Below are 25,809 nucleotides of genomic sequence, written 5' to 3'. Positions count from 1 at the left end.
TGTGAAATACCACAGCCAGATATGGGAGGGCTTTGTCTTGAGTTGAAGAGATGCATCCTGCAGTTACTGAAGGATTCCAGGAGATTCACCCTGGTTTGGCCAGAGGGAAAGAATCAGCAAGACGAGCTTTACTGATTGTTAAGGGTTTAGGAAACTTAATGAAGACTAAGGAAAGCACCTAGTGACAGTTATTTAAAGTTACTACTCGGGTTAACATGAACCTATTGGAAGCTGAGAGCGACTGTGGACTGTTTGCTATAAGGACTGTAATTCTAGAAAGAGTCTGATGTGTGATAAGTATAAAAGAGGAGCATTCCTTTCTGTAATTTTAAAGTATAAGCTGTCTACAAATAGAAAATAGTGTATAGTCAATAGCACTTTTAGTCATTTGTTACAGTAAAAGTTTTAAAATGTGAAATCTAGTGTCATCCTTTACAGCTATTAACTGCAAGTTTGAATTTCTTTTTAAACATTATCAGCCTCTACTGGGATCGTAATACAACAAAGTGATAATGTCTACACTTTAAAGTAATTAATTATATGAGAGGTAATCTGAGAACTTTCTATGAGATATGATGAGGCACAACATAAACGCAAGTTTCTTTTTTTTTTCTTGACACAAGAAAAACCATTTTTTCTGAAAAGCTGTGATTAATTAGATTAGTTTTATGCATCATTTAAACTATCATTCAAAGGAATCTTTGAACCACTTATATTTTTTCCTTTATCTGTTACTTCATCTTGCAAGTTTTGGTTTTTGCAGATATTGGACAGTATTACTTTACAGAGACATACCTGTAATGTATTATCAGGAAACATAATTGAGGCCAGGACGCTGGATTCACATAAAACAGGGATAGGTGATCCAATTGGAAGATACTAGGGTTGATATTCTAATCCAAAACTAAGGTTTTGTTTTCCAAATGGAAAAAGTAGAGCTTTCTTTGCTTTTGTATTCTTTTGTAAGGTATAGAAAAAAAAATGAACTTGTGTTTACATAGCACTTTTAATGACCTAAGGACATCCCAAACTGCTTCAGATTTGAGGAACTTTTGAAGTGTACTCACTATTCCCCTGTATGCCAAATCGCATGCAGTAAAGTTATACAGGCAGCAACATGACAATCAGATAATCTGTTTTTTGGTGTTAGGTGAGGGATGAATGTTGGCTGTGATACTGGGAGAATTGCCTGCACTTTTTTGGGAAAATTGTTATGAGATCTTGTACATCCAAACAAGCAGACATCTCATCTGATTGTCCAGCACTTTAAGTGTAGGTTGTGCTCAAGTTTCTGGAATGGGGCTTGGACCCAAGAACACCTGAGTCTGAAGTGAGAACATTACCACTGAACTAAGGCCGACACTATACATTATATAAAATGCTATTTTGTTAAGGTGGTGCTTCCTAGTAAAACATTTCATATATTTTGAGCAAAAGTTGACAACTACTGTGGTTGATGGTGCCTATATTAAAATATATTGAAAGCAGCTGTTGCCAAAAAAGCATTGTTAGAGTCTAATGGCATTATCTGATCTATTTTTCAGTATCAAATATTTATTCCTATGGTAAACAAGGTGATGATGCGCCACAGGATAAACCACCAGCGATACGATGTGTTGATATGTCGCATTGTAAAGGTCAGTGTAGATTCAATGTATACTTTTAAGTTTGAAAGTGCAACACTACACTAACGTCTTTCCTTTGTTTCTCTGTTTCCTTTAAAATGTGCATTACTTGATCTCTGCTTGAGCTTATTATCCTAATGATTCTAAAGTCTGCACATGGAGCAGTTAGTATTCTGAAGTACTCTATGGCATTACTAAGTTTCTCATTCATCAGGAGTGATGATGTGACATGTTTTATCTGGTTGTACAAATAACACTTAAAAAATGCATTTTCTTTTTAGTATCAGACAGTAATGGTGGAAGAGTTTCCTCATTTACCATCTGTAGAAATATTGTAACTGTGAAAGGAAAGCAATTATGATTTCATTATGAACAGCAAACAGTCCAAATTCACCACCTTCCCCCAGATAGTCTTTTACAGTGATGGCCATGTTGTGGCAAGGTGTATGGTAAATGCAGAGTTGCTCAAATCTCAGAAGGAAACTTGAAACAGCTGCCAAAATGGTTTTTGCAATTTGTATAGTTTGAGGAGTGGTTCTGAACTCGGGCAAATGATGCCCCTGACTACTTGTGATGATTTTATAGCAAAGTAATCATTTATTAAAAGAATAAAGAAAAAACAAATAAAACACAATTACACTTAAACACACAAACGGCTTCGCACAGTAGACAGTGCTTTAAAATAGTTCCGCAAATCTTAACTACCCCCGAGATAACCTTTCCCTTTTCTGTTCAGCCACTGTCCTCATAAATTTTAGAATCTATAGAAGTCCAGTAATTTTTACCACACAGTGCTATTTCCTTGGGGTGTCCTCAGAAGCTAGCAGCAACTGCTTCTTTCAGTCTGGTCTTGTTCACGTTGTCTTCAGTGAGTTCTGACCGGCCACGCTGCTGTCTTCTGGGAGACCTAAGCAGCTACCTCCTCACATACACTTTAGTATTTTCTTAAATGCATTCCTTTCCTTTGATCTCTCCATTGCCTCAACCAGTCTCTTTAGAAATATTTTCTTCCCAGACTTGATTGACTATTCTTTATTTTAGCTCTTAGACTTGTAAAACCAAACTTATCCTATCTGTACCTTATTTCCTTACACCTTTTTACAACCTGCATATACTCCCTTTGAACTAAAACAACTCAAATCAAAACTATTCCTGTTATTGCTTTATGTAAAACTCTGATTGAAGTCCCTGTCTGTTCATTAACATATCAAAACAATTTCTTACTGATGACTTTACACCCTGCCGTCACTCTAGCTCTTAATCCAATTAAAACCTGACTTCCAGTACATAAGAAAATATAAAATCAAAGAACTGCGGATGCTAGAAATCCAAAACAAAAACAAAAATACCTGGAAAAACTCAGCAGGTCTGGCAGCATCGGTGGAGAGGAGCATAGTTGACGTTTCGAGTCCACATGACTCTTCAACAGAACTAATTAAAAATAGAGACAAGGTAGAGGGTCAGTGATAGGTGGAGATAACCAAAAGATGTCACAGACAAAAGGACAAAGAGGTGTTGAAGGTGGTGATCTTATCCAAAGGCAAGTCCTAATTAAGGGTAGAAAGCAGGACAAGCAAGGTACAGATAGCCCTAGTGGGGGTGAGGTGGAGGGAAGGAATCGAAAAAGGCTAAAAGGTAGAGATAAAACAATGGATGGAAATACATTTAAAAATAATGGAAATAGGTGGGGAAAAAAACTATATAAATTATTAGAAAAAACAAAAAGGAGGGGGAAAAATCAGAAAGGGGGTGAGAATGGAGGAGAGAGTTCATGATCTGAAGTTGTTGAACTCAATATTCAGTCCGGAAGGCTGTAAAGTGCCTAGTTGGAAGATGAGGTGCTGTTCCTCCAGTTTGCGTTGAGCTTCGCTAGAACAATGCATGCAAGCCATGGACGGACATGTAGGCATGAGAGCAGGGTGGAGTGTTGAAATGGCAAGCGACAGGGAGGTCTGGGTTATGCTTGCGGACAGACCGAAGGTGTTCTGCAAAGTGGTCACCCAGTCTGCGTTTGGTCTCTCCAATGTAGAGGAAACTGCATTGGGAACAACAAATGCAGTAGACTAAGTTGAGGAAAGTGCAAGTGAAATGCTGCTTCACTTGAAATGAGTGTTTGGGCCCTCGGACGGTGAGGAGATGGGAAGTGAAGGGGCAGGTGTTGCATCATCTGCAGTTGCAAGGGAAGGTGCTGTGGGAGGGGGTTGAGGTGTAGGGGGTGATGGAGGAGTGGACCAGGGTGTCACGGAGGGAACGATCCCTACAGAATGCCGCCAGTGGGGGTGAAGGGAAGATCTGTTTGGATGTGGCATCATGCTGGAAATGGCAGAGGATGATCCTTTGCAGAGGCTGGTGGGGTGATAAGTGAGGACAAGGGGGACCCTATCATGTTTCTGGGAGGGAAGAGAAGGTGTGAGGGCAGATGCGCGGGAGATGTGCCAGACACGGTTGAGGGCCCTGTCAACCACCGTGGGTGGAAAACCTCGGTTAAGGAAGAAAGAGGATATGTCAGAGGAACTGTTTTTGAAGGTAGCATCATCGGGACAGATGCGATGGAGGCGAAGGAACTGAGAGAATGGGATGGATCCTTACAGGAAGTGAGGTGTGAGGAGCTGTAGTCAAGGTAGCTGTGGAAGTCGGTAGGCTTGTGATGGATATTGGTGGACAGTCTATCACCAGAAATTGAGACAGAGAGGTCAAGGAAGGGAAGGGAAGTGTCAGAGATGGACCATGTGAAAATGATGGAGGGGTGGAAATTGAAAGCAAAATTAATAAATTTTTCCCGATCCCGACGAGAGCATGAAGCAGCACCGAAGTAATCATCGATGTACCGGAGAAAGAGTTGTGGGAGGGGGCTGGAGTAGGATAGAACAAGGAATGTTCCACATACCCCATAAAGAGACAGGCATACCTGGGGCCCATGCGGGTACCCATAGCCACACCTTTTATTTGGAGGAAATGAGAGGAGTTGAAGGAGAAATTGTTCAGCGTGAGAACAAGTTCAGCCAGACGGAGGAGAGTAGTGGTGGATGGGGATTGTTCAGGCCTCTGTTCGAGGATGAAGCGGAGAGCCACCAGACCATCCCAGTGGGGGATGGAGGTGTAGAGGGATTGGACGTCCATGGTGAAGAGGAGACGGTTGGAGCCAGGGAACTGGAAATTGTTGATAAGATGTATGGTGTCAGAGGAATCACGGATGTAGGTGGGAAGGGACTGGACAAGGGGAGAGAGAATGGAGTCAAGATAGCGAGAAATGAATCCCGTGGGGCAGGAACAGTCTGACATGATCGGTCTGCCTGGACAGTCCTGTTTGTGGATTTTGGGTAGGAGGTAGAAGCGGGCCGTCCGACGTTGGGAGACCATCAGGTTGGAAGCTGTGGAAGGAAGATCTCCCGAAGAGATGGGGTCAGTGACAGTCCTGGAAACAATGGCTTGATGTTCAGTGGTGGGGTCATGGTCCAGGGAGAGGTAGGAGGAAGTCTCTGTGAGTTGACGCCCACCCCTTCACTTCCCCTCTCCTCACCGTCCGAGGGCCCAAACACTCATTTCAAGTGAAGCAGTATTTCACTTGCATTTCCCTCAACTTAGTCTACTGCATTTGTTGCTTCCAATGTGGTTTCCTCTACATTGGAGAGACCAAACGCAGACTGGGTGACCACTTTGCAGAACACCTTCGGTCTGTCCACAAGCATGACCCAGACCTCCCCGTCGTTTGCCATTTCAACACACCACCCTGCTCTCATGCCCACATGTCCGTCCTTGGCTTGCTGCATTGTTCCAGTGAAGCTCAACGCAAACTGGAGGAACAGCACCTCATCTAACGACTAGGCACTTTACAGCCTTCCGGACTGAATATTGAGTTCAACAACTTCAGATCATGAACTCTCTCCTCTATCCCTACCCCCTTTCCGATTTTTTCCCCCCTCCTTTTTGTTTTTTCCAATAATTTATATAGATTTTTCTTTTCCCACCAGTTCCATTATTTTTTCGATGTATTTCTATCCATTGTTTTATCCCTACCTTTTAGCCTATTTTGATCCCTTCCCTTCACCCCACCCCACCAGCACTATCTGTACCTTGATTGTCCTGCTTTCTACTCTTAATTAGCACATTCCTTTTGATAAGATCACCACCTTCAACACCTCTTTGTCCTTTTGTCTGTGACATCTTTTGGTTATCTCCACCTATTACTGGCCCTCTACCTAGCTCTTCTTGTCCAAACCCCGCCCCCCGCCTTAAACCAGCTTTTATTTCACCCCTTCTCTATTTTTAATTAGTTCTGTTGAAGAGTCATGCGGACTCAGAACGTCCACTGTGCTCCTCTCCACCGATGCTGCCAGACCTGCTGAGTTTTTCCAGGTATTTTTGTTTTTGTTTTTGACATAAGAAAATATGTCAGAATTATTACCAGAAGATAAAGATTACAATTTCTTCTTACCTTGACAGCTTGAACAAAAGGCAACTTATTATTAAGGCATCATATCTGATGTCCTGCTCTATGGTATCTGATATGTGCTTCAAATGAGTGCAGGTACATATTGACTAGAAAGCTAGGACAGCCGGCAGAGGATTTTATTAATGAGTGCTCTAAGTTTTATTGTGTAGCAGAGTAGTCTCAATTTTGTTTTTGGTAAATATAGGAAGACTTGAATGCTGTGTATTGCTGGCCATCAAAAAAATCATTTTTACCAACTTAGCTCCATTTTAGTCCATGGGATTCTAAACCTATAAATGAATGTAGGTGTTTTGAATGCATTCCAGCTTTATAGCTATCATAATTAAACCAAAAAAACAATTATCAACATGATCTGGTCCATTAAATTTAAAACAGGAATATGTCACAGATGCTCCACATTTCTTCATACAACTCATCAAGTATGAAATAAAAGCAAAATACTGCGGATGCTGGAAATCTAGAACAAAAACACCTGGAAAAACTCAATAGGTCTGACAACATCTGCAGAGAGGGATACAGTTGACATTTTGAGTCCTTCATCAGAACTAAGACATATAGAAATGAGATGAAATATAAGCTAGTAGAAGGGGTTGGGTGGGATAGGTAGAGCTCGATAGGGAGTTCAAGTATGAACCTTGGTTATTAACCAGTGAGGTTATAGAAAGTACAGAAGGGAATTGGAAAAAGATAATATAGGAGGCAAAGAGAGGTCACAAGAAAAGATTAACAGATAACATTAAATTGAACCTTGAAATATTTGATAAACGGTGTAAAATTGGGCTTATTAAGGACCTGTAAGATCTGAAGTTTGCATCAATTTAATTTAAGACTTGGGTCAATTATAATTACAGGCTAAGTTGGGAGAGCTGACTTAGAAGGGATTGTGTTTTTACAGGCTTCACAGAATTTATTAAGTTTATCACCGTGAGTACAAAAATGTAATATGTAACAGGCAGCAGTGAACAATTGCATTCACTGTGGAACAATGGCCCTCGACCTCTGGTTGACAACGCTGCTTGCCTCTTGATTCTCTTCTTCCTTCTCTTGTCGATGATGCGTGTTTTGGGGTCTTTCAAGCCCTTATTTATACACTCCTTCCCAGCTTGGCTAAGTGCCGTATTAGGTAAAACTCATTTTCTGACTATCTGTTGGTCAGTAATGACCTAATTGTTTTGCCAAGGTTATACCTTGAGCTAGCATGTATTTCAACACCCTCATGACCATATGATTCACGTCTTTGTTATTTTCAGGGGACTGCCTAAGAAAGTTTACAGGACCTTCAGTCTCTTATTTCCTTGACACTGTTAACTCGATGCAACTTGTGCCTTTTGCCTTTCACAGCTCTTAGACTAAAATGGCCACATGTCCTGCTGTGGCTCCTTGGTAACTTACCTAACCATGGCAGGTTAAACAGGTCAATATGTGCAGGGTTTATTTCTACTGCCCTTTGCCAGATTGGGTGTATTTGCAGTCTTTTACGAGACAAAGGATTGGAAATTTTCTCTGAGGCTGTCCACAGTTTAGAGCATTTCTGGTAAAGTTTTGCATTTATTGAATTAACCATCTAACATCACTCCTCAGCATTTCATAATACTTACACAAAACATTAGCTAACCTTCAACTGAGTTTATCCATCATGCTTTGCAGTTATATCACAGACAGAATACAATTTTTACAGATACACTTAAGTATATGACAACTAAGTTCTAACAGCACTACAATTACAAAAAGAAAGCCTAATCCTATAGACACAGATGAAAACTGTTCATGTAGAGGCAGAGGACAATGCAAAAGTATTAAAGGCTTCTGTCTTCACAAAGGAAATGGATGATGTGATGGTTACATTAAAAGAGAGGAGGAAGTTATGGATATTAGAGAAGTCGTACTAAAAAAATTAACATTGCTAAAAATTGGTAAGTCACCTGGTCCAGGTGCATCCTTGATTACTGAAAGAAGCAAAGGTATAAATAGACATTGGTCACAAAATTTCAATCCTCATTGGGAACAGGAGTTGAACCAGAGGACTGGAGAGGTGCTAATGTTATATCATTATTTAGAAGGGTGAAAGGGATAAATCAGGAAACCACAAGCCAGTCATCTTGGCATAGATGGAAACCAATAACAGAAGCAAAATAAACTTTCACTTGGAAAGGCATGAGTTAATTAAGGTGAGTCAACATGGATTTGTTAAACGTAATTTATGTCTGACTACCTTGATCAAATTCTTTGACCAACCTTCCCCATTTTCTCGATGCAATGTAGCATCTTGTATAAAATGTTGTATAAAAGGACTTTCAGAAGGCATTCACCAAATGCTGCACAGGAGGTGATATGGAAACAAAATGGGCTCATTGACAAGAAGGAAAGGGTGGTAGTGGATGGATGATTTTCAGAAAGGGAGCTGGCTTGCAGTGGTGTTCCTCAAGGGTTAGTTATTTTTCCATTACTCTTTGGAGTTTTTATAAATGGCCTAAACTATTATGGAGGGAGCAGCATTATTAAGTTCTCAGATGATACAAAACTTGGCAAAGTAGTAAGTCATGATGAGAATGGTTACAAGTTTCAGGATAACAAACAGGATGGTGAAATGGGCAGATGAATGGAGGATAGTGTTCAATATGGAGAACTGTGAAGTGACGTACTTTGGGAGAATTAATATGAGAAGACAGTACGCAATAAATAGCATGATTTTGAAAAGTGTAGATGTGCAAAGAGACCTTAACTCCTTAAAGATGGCCTGACAAGGTGATAAGTTGGTTACAAAGGCATATGGATTACCTGGGATTATAAGTAGAGGAATAGAATATAAAAACAAGGAGATCATACTAGAATTGTATGAACAGCTGGAGTAGTGTCGACAATTCTGCGCATGCTTCAGGAAAGATGTAAAGGCATTGGAAAGGATACTGAGCAGGCTTACCAGGATGTTACTGGGGTGAGGGTTATGGACAAAAAGTGGGGATGAGAGAAAGTTTCGATGTCACTGATGCAGTATTCTCAATTTTGTTCTCAAGTAAAAGCTTGAATGCTATTTCCACTATAGTGAGAATTATTCACAATTTGTTTGAATTTGCACAGGGTTACACCTTGGCTGAAGAAGAGGAAGATCCTATCATTTTTCAACACCGGACTTCCCGGGGCAATCAGGGGGACACACTGTCTAGTGGACCAGTGGAGACTGGTCCTATGAAGAAATTGCATGTCAGCACTACCAATTTACAGAAGGTATGTTCATAGTCAAAGGATAGCTTGATGAAGTATAAAATGTGTTTATTCAAATATGTGTGAAAATATGAATTTAGTAGTCGGCTTTTATTCCTGAATTGGGTTATGAGGTTATTTATCATGAGCATGTCTATTTTGTATAGTTTAAACAGAAATTGTTTTCTTTTTTAACTTGAAGCTTTGATATAGTGGCATTTGGTTATTTTAGTTCACAAACAACTTGAAAATGAAAGTCTGCATTGAATTGGCTGAAGACAGACATCTGTGATACTAGGAACCTGTTGTGAAGCTATTGCTTGAATTCATGCTAAGGAAAAAGTTTAGACTTGAGAGGATGATTAGAATGATGATGTGTAACTTGCAATAATCTATTCTATTTTTAATTTAAATGTAAAGTGAATTGGATAGTTAATTTTCAGAAATTTTTATAAAGTTCGTATTTCAGTTTTACATTTACTACTTGTTTTGAAGCACAATGCAGATCACAGTGACATTTTTATAGAAGCTGTTAACGGCCTTAAATTTAAAAAAAATATTAAATTCCATGCTGAGAATGTGGCCTGCAGCTTGAAGGCTGCTGCATGTCTATAGTGCCATTTAAAAGCTGTGCTAAAATTTAAATGTTGAATACATATTAAAATTAAGTTATTAGGAACTTTTAAATCAAATGTCACTTTTTTCTCATTCTGTTGGTAGTTTCCAGGCCCACATGTGCAGTACTTAATATTTGTAGTTATAATAAATTTACAACAGTGTGAAGTTGAAGCAGCTATTAATTTAAGGTGATCTTATGCACCAAGTTTTTGCTTAACCACGATGCAGTGTTGCTATATTGATCGCTCTGCATCGCCCTCTAGTCAGGCAGGCAAATAGCTAAGTGGTTTGTTCTCCTCTAAAATTGGAAGTTATTTTAAAAAGTACAGATGACATTGTTTTCAGTCATAATGCAACTGCTGTAAAACACAAGTGATGTGCAACAACTTGAGTAGGTATCATACTGCCTACCTACAACAAACTGACCACTTCACCCAAGTTGTCAATGCCTTTGTTCATGCTCCACACCGGCCTCCTCCTACCCCTCTTCATCTAACTATTATCAATATAACCTTTTCTTCCTCATGTTTATCTGTTGTCCCCATAACTGCATCATTGCTATGTGCCTCAATCACTCCTAGTGATAGCAAGTTCCACATTCCCCAGAGGCCCAGGCTAAAGCTCTGGGGACAGGGGGTCAAATCCCACCATGGCAGCTGGTGGAATTTAAATTCAGTTAATAAATCTGGAATTACGTAGAAGGCAGTATGCAGTATGTAGAAGGTCTTACAAGAGAGGGGGCAGTCCTGGACTTAATTTTAGGGAATGAAGCCGGGCAAGTGATAGAGGTATCAGTGGGGAAGCATTTTGCAGACAGTGATCATAACTCCATTAGATTCAAGGTTCTTATGGAAAGGGCAAGGATGGGCCAGAAATCAGAGTTCTAAATTGGGAGAAGTCCGATTTTAATAAGATCAGATATGATTTGGCCAGAGTGGACTGGGAGCAGCTACTTTTAGGTAAATCTGCATCAGAGCAATGGGACTCATTCAAGAAAGAAATAGGGAGAGTATAGGGCCAACATATTCCAGTAAAGACAAAGGGTGGGACCAACAAATCCAGGGAACCCTGGGTGCCGAAGGATATTCAGAATTGGATAAAGAGAAAAAGGGAGGCTTATGGCAGATACCGAGGGCTCAAAACAGTGGAAGCCCGAGAAAAGGATAGAATGCGTAAGGAGCTTAAAAAGGAAATTAGGAGAGCAAAAAGGGGGCATGAAAAAAGATTGACAGGTAAAATAAAGGAAAATCCAAAGTTATTTTACAAGTACATTAAGAGTAAGAGGATAACTAGGGAAAGAGTAAGGCCCATTAAGGGCCATAGTGGTAAGTTGTGTGTGGAGCCGGAAGACCTAGGTAGGGTTCTAAACGAATACTTTGTATCTGTGTTCACAAGTGAGAGGGACAACGTGGATATGGAAATCAGGCAGTAGGACTGTGATATAATTAAAGAAATTAACATTGAAAGGGAGGAGGTTTTAGGTGGCCTGGCAGGCTTAAAAGTAGATAAATCTCCAGGCCAGGATGAAACGTATCCCAGGCTGTTAAGTGAGGCAATGGAGGAGAAAGCAGGGGCACTGGCAATAATTTTCAATACCTCTGGCTGCCCTCCAGTCCTCTGATACCTCTCCTGTGGCCAATGTGGTACCGTTATTCAAGAAGGGAGGAAGTGATAAACCAGGGAACTACAGGCCAGTCAGTCTAACCTCAATGGTGGGGAAACTATTGGAAGCAATTCTGAGGGACAGAATTAATCTACACTTGGTGAGGCAGGGATTAAGCAAGGACAATTAGCATGGTTTTGTTAAGGGGCTGGTGTGTGTGTGTGTGTGTGTGTGTGTGTGTGTGTGTGTGTGTGTGTGTGTGTGTGTGTGTGTGTGTGTGTGTGTGTGTGTGTGTGTGTGTGTGTGTGTGTGGGGGGGGGGGGGGGGGGGGGGGGGGGGCACTTACTCAGAAACAACCTGCTCACTGACGCTCAGTTTGGGTTCCATCAGAGCCACTCAGCTCCTGATCTCGTCCAACCCTAGTTCAGTCATGCACTTGTGCTGAAGTCAAGAGGTAAGGTAAGATCGACTGCCCTTGACATCAAGGCTACATTTGACCGAATGTGGCATTAAGGGACCCTCAAAAAAACTGGTGTTGATAGGAATCGTGGGAAATCTCTCCAGTGGTTGGGGTTGTTTCTAGCACAAAGGAAGATGATTGTGGTTGTTGGAGGTCAATCATCTCAGTCCCAGGACATCACTGCAGGTGTTCCTCAGGGGAGCTCCCTAAGCCCAACCATGTTCAGCTGTTTCATCAATGACTTCCATCCATCATAAGGCCAGAAATGGGGATGTTCGCTGATGATTGCACAAGGTTCAGCACCATTCACTACAACTCAGATACTGAAGCATTCCGTGTCCATATGCAGCAAGACCTGGGCAACATTCAGGCTTGGGCTGATTAGTGGCATGTAACATTCACACCACATAAGTGCCAGGCAATGAGCATCTCCAACAAGAGAGAAAACAACCATCTCCCATTGAAATTCAATGGCATTACCATCGCTGAATCCCCCACTATCAACATCCTGGGGATTATAATCGACCAGGAATTGAACTGGGTCAGCCATATAAATACTGTGGCTACAAGAGCAGGTCAGAGGCTCAATTCTGCGGCGACTAACTCACCATGACTCCCCAGAGCCTATGCACCATCTACAAGGCATAAGTCAGGAGTGTGATGGTATACTCTCTACTTGCCTGGATGAGTGCAGCTCCATCAACACTCAAGAAGCTCAACACCATTCAGGACAAAGCAGCCTGCTTGATTGGCAAGCCATCCACCACCTCCAACACCCACTTCCTGCACCACCGATGCACAGTGGCAGCAGTGCGTACTGTCTGGAAGATGCACTACAGCAACTCACCAAGGATCCTTCGACAGCACCTTCCAAACCCACAACCTCTATCACCTAAAAGGACAAGAGCAGCCGATGCATGGGAATATCACCACCTGCAAGTTCCCCTCCAAGCCACACACCATCCTGATTTGGAACTATGTTGCCGTTCTTGTACTATCACTAAGTCAAAATCCTAGAACTTGCTCCCAAACAACAGCGCGGATGTACCTACACCACATGGATTGCAGCGGTTCAAGAAGACAGCTTATTGCCACCTTCTTGAGGGCAATTGGGGATGAGCAATAAATGCTGGCCTAGCCAGCGATGCCCACGTCCCATGAAATAATTTTTAGAACTTAAATTCTACATAGAGGTTTCTCCTGAATTCCTTACTGGATTTATTAGGGACAATACTGTTTACTGAAATACAAAATGCTACTACTGTGGCATCTAGCTCTGAGTTGCCTTACACTCTTCTAGCCAATGTATTGATGCATATGTTGCAATATAACTGGGCTGACAGCTTATGTATGTTAACCATCAGTGATTGCACCTGATACATTTTTGATGTAAGTCAGCCATGTTGCTGAAGTGGGACCTGAATCTTTGGAGCCAATTTATCTATTGCATGACCTTGGAACATATAGATTTCAAGTAGACATAAAATAAGTTTTTATTTTTTATTTGTTGATTGGATGTGTGTGGCTGGTAAAGCCAGATTTTATTGCTCATCTCTAATTGTTCTTGAGAAGGTGGTGGCAAAAGTGCAAAAACATAATTGGATGAACAGGAGTTCAATAATAGAAAAGCAAAATATTGCAGATGTTGGAAACCTGAAATAAAAACCAAAATGCTGGAAATACTCAGCAGGCTAGGCAGCATCTATGGAGAGAGGAACAGAGTTAATGTTTAAGACTGATAACTTTTTCCAGGTGACAAAACGTCAAGGGACAGAACAGATTTTAAGCAAGTTGCCAGGGGCAGAGAGGTGAGGAAGGTAAAAAAGAAAATGCCTGTGATCATTGAAAGGTGAGAGAGATTATATGATAAAAAGGCTGATTGTGCAACTCAAAAGAGGATGGTAATGGGGCCAATAAAGGAACAAAATAAGGGCCTAGTGGAGACGTAAATGGGAATTGCAGAACCATCATCAGTAGCTGCTATTCAAAAAAAAAATTGGAACTGAGGTTATGACCTGAAATTGTTGAACTCGATGTTGAGCCCTGTAAAGTGCCTAATCAAAAGATGGTGCTGTTCCTTGAGCTTATGTTGATTTTCATTGGAACGGTATAGGAGGCTGAGGACATGGAGGTCAGAGTGGGAGAGAGGAGGAGATTTAAAATGACAGGTGACCAGAAGCTCAATTGCATGCTTGCAGACTGAATGGGAGTGTTTTCCAAAGCAGCCACATAAACAGTGAATACAGTATACCAGATTGAAGGAAGTACAAGCAAATCACTGTTTCTCCTAGAATGAGTATTTGAGGCCCTGGATGGTTGGAAGGGAGATGGTAAAAGGGCAGGTGTTGCAATTGCCAGCGTTTGCATTTGAAAGTGCCATGGGAAGGGGAGGGTGTAATAAGGGTGATTTGAGGAGTGGACCAGGGTGTTGTGGTGGGAGCAGTTCTTTCAGAATGCTGGAAAGAATGGGAAGGTTTATTTGGTGACATCATGCTGAACGTGGCACAAATGGTGAATGATGATCTGTTGAATGTGGAATGGAATGGAGGACAGGAGGAATCTTATTGCGTTCTTAGGAGGAACGGAGCTGAAGGGTTGAGAGCAGAATTGCAGGAAATGGAATAGACATTGTCAACCACAGGTGATGTCCTCAGTTAAGGAAAAAGTGAAACATATAAGAAATACTGGTATAGAAAGTGGCATTATCAAAACAAATAAGACAGAGATGGAAAACTGGGAGAATGAAATGGCATTTTTACAAGAAGAGGGGTGAGAGAGAAGGCAGTCAAGTTGGTCGAGGTAGTATTAATGGGCTTATAGTGGATATTAGTTGACAACCTATCCCCAGAAACGGATACAGAGTTCGAGGAAGGGGAACAGTTGGAGGTGGATCATGTGACGGAGGATGGGAACTGGTAGAGCTTCAGTTTAAGGAAAAAGTGGATAACCCTCAAACTGTGTTGGTAAGGTATGAAGGTAAAGAGCTATTGGACATCTATGGTTAAAAGAGACAGAACCAGAAACTGAAAATGGGGGAAGGCATTGGCAGATTCGCTGATAGAGGGGGGAAGAATTGGATGAAGGGAGAAAAAAATATGACAACATCAGTACTGTGAGGAAGGAACAGTCCGAAATAATAGGTCTACATGGAAGTTCTGTTTCTGGAACTTGGGGAAAGAGGTATTGGCATGTTTGGTGCTGGGGACAATGAGGTTGGAGGCTGTGGAGGGGAGATGATGTCAGTGACAGCCTTGGAATGGATGCCTTGTTTTTGGTGGTGATTCATGCTGCAGGGAGAGGTGTTAGAGAGTTGGTGTCCATCCTCTTCCTGTTAGAGGTCGGTTTGATTGGCAACAATAACGCCACCCTTGTCAGCAGGTTTAATGTCAATGTTAGGGTTGAATCTGAGAGAACAGAGTGCCACAAGTTCAGATGGATGTAGCTTACAGTGAGGGGATCAGAAAATGAATTTTTATGCTGGCAATTCTCAATGAAAAGGTGTAGAGAGGGTAACGGACTAGAGGGAGCCATCCAGGTGGTATGAAAATCTTGAAGATGGGGAGTGGAGAAAGCTCCTGCCCAAAGAAGTGGGTGCAGAGGCAAAGGTGGCAGAAGAGTTCAGCGTTGACCATTCGTTGAGGAGGGTGCATAAGGGGATGAAGCTGAGGCCTTTGCTGCAGACTGATTGTTCAAGGTCAGAGAGAGAACATTCAGAATGGAAAATAAAAGCTTGGCAAAGGTGAGAATAAAAGAAGGTTTGGGGTCAGAGGTTATTTAAGGGGTAGAAGGAATCAGTGGGGCATAATTGTTGAATTATGAGAATTTTTGAAGCCTGGGACCCTTGATGCCTGAAAGGAAGAATAAAAAGGTTTTTAGTTGAAGCCAAGGGTGAAATAGAACTGCGGATCAGAACAGAATGCGTTGCTGTTGTTGAAAAGAAAGGTTCAGAGCATGCATGTGGCGGCACGTAGCGATAAGCATGAAACTCTGGATGCAGTGAGGGTACTGATTTGAGGAAAGCTGAATACCTTGGAAATTATTTGTAATTATGAAAGATCTGAAATGTGAAGGATGGAATTTCAATTAGAATATTGGAATAAGTTAGAGATGTGGCCATGAAAACAAGTTTTGCTTGATACCTGATTAAATGCTAGAAGGAAAACTGAAAGCAATGAAGATGAATAAGTTAAAAGAGACAAATGGAAATTTCATCAGCTTAAAGAGCAGAACTTCTTCAAAGTGAGCTTCTTTGGAAGAGAGTGGCAGTGAATTAAACATTAGTACCAAAGCAAAAAGCTGTAGGTACTGAAAATCTGAAATAAACTGAGAAAATGCTGGCACTACTCAGCAGGTCTGGCAGCATCAGTGGACAGAGAAACAGAGTTAACGTTTCAGATGTTGCAAACGATGGGCCGTCAGTGCTTTTGCTATGTCTTCCTTCAACCAAGGATTCCCCTCAACTGAAATTGACAGGGCCTTCAGCCATGTCCGTTCCATTTTCTGTACTTCTAGTCTCACCCCTTCCCCTCCCTCCTAGAAACACAGTAAAGATTCTCCTTTTCCTCACCCTCTACCCTATCATCCGCCTCCTGACTGAAGAAGTAGATTCAAAAAGGAGTTGGATAAACACTTGAAAAGGAAAAAAATTGCTGATTAATAAGACAGCTGTTTCCAGCAGCCAACACAAGCACCATGGGTTGAAAGACCTCCTTTTGTGCTGTAAGATTCTGTGAAAATAAAAAGAATACCAAAGCCTGTCTACCACCTACAAGGCACAAGTCAGGAGTGTGATGGAGTACTCTCCACTTGCCTGGATGAATGCAGCTCCAACGACACTCTAGAAGCTCGCTGCCCTCCAGGACAAAGCAGCATGCTTGATCAGCACTTCACCTCCACCTTAAACATTCACTCTCTCCACCACTAACGCAGAGTGGCAGCAGAGTGTACCATCTATAGGATTCATTGCAGTAACTTGCCAGGCCTACTTCGACAGTGCCTTCCAAACCAACAATCTTTACCATCCAGAAGAACAAGCACAGCAGATTTATGGGAACACCGCCAGCTGAATGTTTCCCTGCAAGCTGCGCACCATCCTGACTTGGAACTGTATCACCATTCCTTCACTATCACTGGGGCCAAATCCTTGAACTTCACCCCCCAAGCAGCACTGCACTGTAGAAGTGCCTACACCCCATGGACTGCAGTGGTTCAAGAAAGCAGCCCTCGGTCACCTTTTCAAGGCAATTCGGGATGGGCAACAAATGCTGACCTTGCTAGTGATGCTCACATCCCATGAACAAATTTTTAAAAACACATTCAATGAATCATCCTTCGCCATTTCCACCACCTCCAATGTGATGCCACCAAAACAGATTTTTCCTTCCCTATTTTTGTGCATTTCAATGGGACAGGACCTTCTCTTGTGCAACCCTGGTCCACTTCGTAACCACCCGCCCCAATCACCCAACCCTTCTCATGAAAGTGCCAGCGATGCAACACCTGCCCTTTTACTTGCTCCATCTAGGGCACCAAAGTTCCTTCTGGGTGAAATTATGATTTATTTGCACTTCTTTCAACTTGGTATGCAGTATTTGCTGCCCACAATACAGCCTACAATACATTGGGAAGTCCACGTGCAGATTTTGGATGGCTTTGCAGTACATTTCCGTTCAATCCACAAGTGTCTTCCAGTTACCTGACATTTTACCTGCCCTTAGCCCTCTACACTGTTTCAGTGAAATGCAAAGTGAGCTGGAGGAACAGCAACTCATCTTTCAATTAGACACTTTTACAGCCTTCTCTCAACACTGAATTCAACAACTTAAAATCATAGCCTATGCTTCCATTTTTTTTGGATGGCAGCTGTTGATTAATATCCTGCTATACTCGTTTACACCTACTCTAGATCCATCTTTTATTCCTTTACTCGCATCATTATCATTTCCTTTTACATAAAACATAGAAAATAGGAGCAGAAGTAGGTCAGTTGGCCATTTGAGCCTGCTCGCCATTCAGTATGATCATGGCTGATCCTCTATCTCAAAGCCATACTCGCGCTCTCGCCTCATCCCTTTTGACGCCTTTAGAACCTTAAAATCTATCTAATTCCATCTTAAATATATTCAGTGACTTGGCCTCCACAGTCTTCTGTGGTAGAGAATTGCATGGGTTCACCCTCTGAGTGAAGAAGTTTCTCCTCATCTCAGTCCTAAATGGCCTACCCCTTATCCTGAGACTGTGAGCCCTTGTTCTAGATCCCCAGCCGGAGGAAACATCATCCCTGCATCCAGTCTGTCTAGCCCTGTCAGAATCTTATACGTTTCAATGAGATCCCCTATCATTCTTCCAAACTCCAATGAATACAGGTCTAGTCAACCCAATCTCTTCACACAACAATCCTGCCATCCCAGCAATCAGTCTGGTGAACCTTCGATGTACTCCCTCCATGGCAAGTATATCTTTTCTTGGGTAAGGAGACCAAAATTGCACACAGTACTCCAGGTGTGGTCTCATCAAGGCCCTATACAGCTGCAGTAAGACATTCTTACTCCTGTACTCAAGCTCTCTTCCGTTGAAGGCCAACATGTTATTTGCCTTGTGCCATCGTCCTTTTTGTCATTGAATTTCTTCTGTCTTCCACCCCATCATGGACTGTCCCTTCTGTTGTTTTTCTCCCTTCCCCCTTTCCCTGCCTCTCTGCTTGCTTAAAACCTGTTACAATTCTAACCTTTTTCATTTCTGAGGAAAGGTCATCAATTTGAAATGTTAACTCTATTCCTTTCCGCAAATGCTGCCTGACATGCTGAGCGTTTCCAGCATTGTCTGTTTTTATTTCAGTGGTTCAGCAACAATAGGAATAGAAATAATTATTTTGGATGGTTTTATTTATTATAATGTTATGTTAATTTGTGCATGATGTTATGTCATTCATTTGAAATGAAAATCATTGTGGTTAAATTCAATAGCTTAGAAAGTACTATTAGTGATGTTAATATATGAATACTTAGCACATTCATGTGACATGCTTTTGTTCAGTAATATAAGGCAGGCATGAATGTTTCCATTTAAAATTATTTTTGAGCCCAAAAGCATTTAAAACAGACTGTTTCATTAATAGGCATCAGATATTTTAGTAGTACCATGGTAATGATTGCTTCATTCATACTTGAGTTGCCTTTGGTATAGTTACTAGACCTTGTGCAATGAGCTGTTCCAAAAAATGTCACAGAGAAGCAATTGTATGCACTTCTGATTTATGTTTCAGGCCTGGGGAGCTGCCAGAAGAGTTTCTAAAGATGACTGGATGGAATGGCTGAGACGATTAAGTGTGGAATTGCTTAAAGAATCCCCATCACCTGCACTTCGCTCATGTTGGTCCCTAGCTCAGGCATATAACCCTTTAGCAAGGTAAAATTTCTAGATTAATAATTGACTGCTAATTTATAGATCATAAGTAGTGAACAAATACTTGAGTCCATTCATGATTGTATTGAACTACCAGCTCAAACAATGAATGTCTCTACTAATGTAACATATGTGAACAATGCTGGCAGACTTCAAGGAACTGCACACACACCATTATATTTCAGCCCTCTGCTGCCATACCCTTTGGTAGGATAAAGTACACTTGAACATTTTTTAGAAAGAGAAAAAGGTGAGCCCTGGCAGTTGATCTAGTTAAGGTTATTTAAGGGATTTAAAAAACAATAATAATTTCAGGGAGTGCTCTTGTTTCAAATGTTTTAATTTCTTCCTTTGCGTTCTATGATCTTGGTGTGAGACGCCATCCCCAGCCAAGAAGGTGGGTAGACTAATTAGTCCCAGACCTCTGTTGCTGTCAATGTATATCCGGCCCTTGGTGTTAGCAGCCAGGATGAGAGTTGGAAAGATTTACCATTGAAATATCCCAGCGCAGAATGAGCAGAGCAACAGCTGAAAGGAAGGCACTGATTAAAATAAGAATGAATAGAAAATTAATTTGTTTGTGAGCACTGTCAATATAAGGGAAAAATGTTTTGGTAAATAGCAGCTGTGTAATGTCGCCCTCGTCTTGCTTGAAAGAGATGCTTTTTTTTCAAAATTGCTTGAAGGAAACACCTATATTTAGCGTACATAACAACAGCCACCATGCTCCAAATTGTAACTAAATGTTGTTGAGCACTTTTATTGATTTACTGAGAGAGGTTATTTTTATCTGTGCACGCAAATGAGTGACCCAAAAGATTGCACTTGTAAGTTGGGACCCACAGGTGAATTAAATTAGTGCTAATTCTGTCAAGGAACTCTGCTAGGGACATTATGTATCGCCTTCATGATAAGTTAATTTGTCTAACTATAAATCCAATCTTCCATTTTACCTAAAGGTTTTGAGATTTTCATTGCTACCAAGGGATCACTGCTAGTGGGTTGGGATCAAACGAAGTTCGGATCAGACCTGGCTGTGAAACCGCACCCCCCACCCCCCCCCCCCATTAAAACTTTCCCGAATAGCTATTTCTCAAATGTCAAAGGGTGCACAGCACCCATTGTAAGAAAAATAAGGTGACCATAAATAAATCTGCTTGAATAAAACCACAGTCCCTGCTTCTGATGATTTTTCACTTGTTCTTTATTCTGCATGAACAAACATTGTGTAACTGAAGTTGCTTTCATATCTAAAAGGTGGATGATTTGTTTCTCTTTCTATTTTCTAAAACTTTTGATTTTTTTTTGATGCAGAGACTTGTTTAATGCAGCTTTCCTGTCCTGTTGGTCAGAACTGCATGAAGCACAACAAGATGAATTGATCAGAAGTATTGAGCTGGCTCTAACTTCTCAAGACATTGCTGAGGTCACACAGACACTCTTGAACCTGGCAGAGTTCATGGAGCACAGTGACAAGGTAAATGAGAGGCTAAACTTGACAGTTTCAAGTTATGAAAATGTTGACTTTTTACCAAAATAGTTGAACATGTTTCAGACAAAATGCCTCCCAAATGCCAGAGGTATTTACCAAACTTATTTAATACATATACTGCGTTGTTTGCTAATGTTCATGGCTGGTTAAGGATTGTAATCATATTGAATTCAAAAGAACATAGTGATTCAATTTTAATGTGTTCTATGACATGCTGGCAGTAATATTTGATGTTGGCATGCTCCGGTGTCTTCCAAGGCTCTATCCTTGGACCCCTCCTTTCTCTCACCGACATACTGCCCCTTGGCTACAGCATCTGAAAACAGAACTTCAGGCTCTACATGTAGACTGACAACACCCAGCTCTACATCACCATCACCTCTCTCAACCCTTCACTGTCTCTAAATTGTTAGACTGCTTATCCGACATCTAATACTGGATGAGCAGAAATGCCTTCCAACTAAATACTGGGAAGACCGAGGCCATTGTGTTTCATTCCTGCCACAACTCTGTTCCCTAGCCTCCAACTCCATCCCGCTCTCTGGCAACCGTCTGAGATTGAACCAAACTCTTTGCAACCTTGGTGTTGTATTTGACCTGGAGATGAGCTTCCAACCACATATCTGCAACATCACTAAAACTGCTTATTTCCACCTCCGTAAGATCTCTTGACTCACCTGTGCCTCAGTTTATCTGCTGCTCAAATCATCACCATACCTTTGTTATTTCTAGATTTGACTATTTCAGCACACTTCTGGCTGGCGTCTCATCTTCCACCCTCCATAAACTTAAGCTGATCTGAAACTCTGCTGACTATATCCTAACCTGCACTGTTCACTCGTCACCCCTGTGCTCGCTGACCTGCATTGGTCCCCTGTCTGGCAACGCTTTGATTTTAAAACGTTTATCCTTGTTTTCAAATTCTCTATGGCCTCTCCCTTCTTCAGCCTCATAACCAATGTTCCCTCTAAGCTATGCAGCAACCTGAAAAAAGTGACTGCATACTTAAACAAATTGACTGAAGTACCAAAAAAAGATATGTTGCCCACAATCAACTAGGATACCTGAGTTCCTCCATTTCTGACCTCTTCCACATTGCCAATTTCAATCGCTCTTGCTATAAGTGACAGTGCCTGCAGCTGTCAAGACGCTAAGTTCTGGAATTCCCTCCATAAACATCTCTGCTTCTTTCTTTCTCCTTCCTCAAACACTGCTCCAAACCTGCCTCTTTGACTGAGCTGTTGTTCATCTACCATAATATCTCTTTTCTTGAATCTATCAAATTTTGTTTAACAACACTTGTAAAGTTCCTTAGTATGTTTCGCTGCAGCAAAGATGCTATATAATAGCAAATTATTGTTGATGCTCTCAGTTTGCTTGCTTCCTTCTTTACCCTATGCTGCACACCATCCTCTGATTAATATCACATTTTTTATGGAAATTTGCTGCTGTTGATGGTGAATTAATAAGGCACGTAGAAGTGGCACTGCTGCTGCACTGAACACCAGAACAGATGTTTTGCAGCAGCCCTTCTTGTCAATAATGCTACTTTGCCCCTCAATGTAAACAGCAAATGGTGGGATGACTGAGGTGACCAAAACCATGGGTATCATGATGGAATTTGGTAGGGCTGAGTGGCTGAAACTATGTCATGTTCTATACTAATGAAGTGATGTCATTATTGCTGAACTGTATTTTGTCTTTTACAAAATTACAGCTATTGCAAAGGTATGTGGTGAGGTAAATAGTTACGAGTAGTAGCTTGAAAACAGTGATGCAAAAAAACCCTTTCTCTTGCTACTTTTAATATTTTCTGTGAGCATCAACAGATCTGGTTTATCTGTTCCTTTGAGCCATGCTTTAGATGTAAAACAAGTTTGCAGTGAATTTTAAGACCCAGCCTTTTTTATTGTAAAATGTTTCCATCCAATACAAAAAGATTTAAAAGAATTAAGAAAAATAGTAGAGGATGTATTATTGAAATTGGAGCAATGTCCTTTTATCTCTGGGGCCTGACTTCCATCCATCCCGAACAAAGTTTATAAAGATATACATTTCTGATTTCTTAGAAGGTATTAAATCAATTGAATTTGAAAAATTTCAAGTCTGATCCCAGTGGATTACATCTTTACAGTGCAAAACTTTCCAATATTTGACACTGGTAATCTTTCTTGTACTGTAAGGTGTAAGAAATGAGTACATTAGACTGGTACAGTAAAGAGGTATGTTGCTGGTGCATTGGACACATCTAATTTTGCTGGAGCAAAATGATTTACTTTATAGTTTTTTTTTCAAAACATCTTGCTTACCACTCGTCAGTATCAATATAGACAACAGATGTAAATAAAGCAATTGGATTCAGTTCCCAAAATTATTATTTAATAAATATAATGAAGGCTGTCTCTCACTCCCTCTAACACAGGATATTGATGAGTCTGAAAAAAATTGTCTTGCTCGCATCCTTCATTTGTTTCACCCAACATTCTGCCTTCAATTCTGAACTGGTTTCTCTCTCTCCTTTCTCTTCTTTTCAGTATTTCTCTAACTCTTCTCCCTCCTCTCCCTTGTATTTCTTTCCTCCTTTGCTGAATATCCTTCCTGTCTGCCCTGTCTCTCTTTTCCTCTCCACCTTTGTACCTTTGTCTCTCTTTCTCCTCTCTTTTGGCTGTCTGTCTCTCTCTCTCCGCCCCCTCCACCTTGCACCCTGCCCCCTGCTGCTCTTCCTTCTGTCTCTATTTGTGCTGGTTTCCCTGCAGATATCTATTTCCTTTCCTTTTTACTCTCTTGTCTCTGTCTAATTCACATACGGCTCCTATTTTTTCTTGCTTTCTCTGGGCAAAAGAGGATGGGCAGGGACTGTGCAAGAGAGACTGTTGATTGGTCAGAAAGTAATCATTAATACATACCAGAATTAGAAAAGGGCAAGGGCTACTGACCAAGACCAACAGACAGCCCCAGCAGCTGGTGAGAGGTTGTCTTTAAAAGCCTAATGAATATACGGACATACGAACAAGGAGTAGGCCATTTGGCCCCTCGAGCCTGCTCGTCATTTAATAAGATCATGGCAGATCTGATAGTAACCTCAATTCTGCATCCCACCTACCGTCGATAGCTTCTCACCCCCTTGTTTACCAAGAATCTATCCACCCCTACCTTAAAAATATTCAAAGACTCTGCTTCCATGACCTTTGCAGGAAGAGAGTTCCAAAGGCTTACGACCCTCTGAGTGAAAAAAATTTCACCTTATCTCTGTTTTAAATTGTCGACCCTTTATTTTTAAACAGTGACCCCTAATTCTAGATTCTTCCACAAGAGGAAACATCCTCTCCACATCACCCTGTCAAGACCCCTCAGGATCTTGTATGTTTCAATCAAGTTGCTTCTTAGTCTTCTAAACTCTAGCAGATACAAGCCTAGCCTGACCAACCTTTCCTCATAAGCCAGCCCACCAATTCCTGCTATTAGTCTGGTAAACCTTCGCTGAACTGCTTCTATCGCATTTATATCCTTCCTTAAATAAGGTGATCAATACTGTACATAGCACTCCAAATATGGTCTCACTAGTGTTCTGTTTAACTGAAGCATAACCTCCCTACTTCTGTATTCAATTCTCCTCGCAATAAATGATACTCTAATAGCTCTCTTAATTATTTGCTGTACCTGCATACTAGCCTTTTGATTCATGCACTAGAACACCCAGCTCTCTCTGCACCTCAGAGCTCTGCAATCTCTCACTATTTAGATAATATGCTTCTCTTTTATTCCTGCCAAAATGGACAATTTCACATTTTCCCACATTATGCTCCATCGGCCATATCTTTACACTCTCACTTAACCTATCTATATCTGTTTGTCCTTATGTCCTCTTCGCAACTTACTTTCCTACCTATCTTTGTGTCATCAGCAAATTTAGCAACCATCCCTTCAATCCCTTCTTCCAAGTCATTTATATAAATTGGAAACAGTTGAGGTCCCAGCACTGATCCCTGTGTCACACCACTCATTACATCTTGCCAACATGAAAAAGACCCATTTATGCCTAGTCTTTTCTTCCTGTTAGCCAAACAATCTTCTATCCATGCCAATATGTTACCCCCTACACCATGAGCTTTTATTTTCCACAGCAACCTTTGATGGAAATCTAAATATAGTACATCCACTGGTTCCCCTTTATCCACAGCATGTTACTTCCTCAAAGAAGTCCAATAAGTTGGTAAAAATTATTTCCCTTTCACAAAACCATATTGACTCTGCCTGATGACTTTCAGCTTATCCAAGTGCCCTGTAACAGCTTCTTTAATAATAGCTTCTAATATTTTCCCTACAACAGATGTTAAGCTAACTGGCCTGTAGTATTTTGCTTTCTGTCTCCCTTTTTGAATAATGGAGTTACATTTGCTATCTGCTAATCTAATGAGACCTTCCCCAAATCCAGGGAGTTTTGGAAAATTAAAACCAATGCATCAACTATCTCACTAGACACTTCTTGTAAAACCCTAGGATGAAGTCCATCAGGGCCCAGGTTCTTGTCAGCCAACAGCTCCAATAATTTACTCAATACCGCATCGCTGGTTGCTGTAATTTTCCTGACTTCCTTCCCCACTTCCATTCCCTGGTTAATAGCTGCTTCTGGGATGTTACTTGCATCCTCTGTATAGTGAAAATGGATGTAAAATACTTGTTCACTTCATCTGCCATCGCCTTATTTTCCATTATCAATTCTCCAGACTCGCGTTCTATAGGTCCTACACTCACTTTGTTAACTCTTTTTAAAATATTTATAAAAACCTCTTACTCTCTGTTTTTATATTTCTGGCTAGCTTTCTCTCATACTCTAACTTTTCCCTCCTCATTAGTCTTTTAGTCGTTCTTTGCCGTTCCTTATATTCTGTTCAATCTTTTGGCCTTCCACCTATCTTTGCACAATTATAAGCTTTATCTTTATGTTTGATA

The 25,809-nt window shown here is 41.1% G+C and overlaps 1 protein-coding gene across 4 annotated transcripts in view; it reads left to right on the top strand.

Annotated features, from left to right (window-relative positions):
* mtor (mechanistic target of rapamycin kinase) overlaps window positions 1-25,809 on the top strand; it is a 367,630-nt gene that overhangs the window by 92,672 nt on the left and 249,149 nt on the right. For all 4 annotated transcript variants that reach the window (XM_041205820.1, XM_041205819.1, XM_041205818.1 and 1 more), the window contains exons 24-27: window positions 1,545-1,637; window positions 9,157-9,303; window positions 19,225-19,367; window positions 20,679-20,841. In XM_041205820.1, coding sequence (XP_041061754.1) covers window positions 1,545-1,637; window positions 9,157-9,303; window positions 19,225-19,367; window positions 20,679-20,841 — 546 coding nt within the window. The remainder of the gene's footprint in view (window positions 1-1,544; window positions 1,638-9,156; window positions 9,304-19,224; window positions 19,368-20,678; window positions 20,842-25,809) is intronic.

This window comes from Carcharodon carcharias, chromosome 15, assembly GCF_017639515.1.
Source record: "Carcharodon carcharias isolate sCarCar2 chromosome 15, sCarCar2.pri, whole genome shotgun sequence".
Lineage (NCBI taxonomy): Eukaryota > Metazoa > Chordata > Chondrichthyes > Lamniformes > Lamnidae > Carcharodon > Carcharodon carcharias.
Note: the sequence above shows the minus strand (reverse complement) of the source record. Positions and strands in the feature narration are given on the sequence as shown.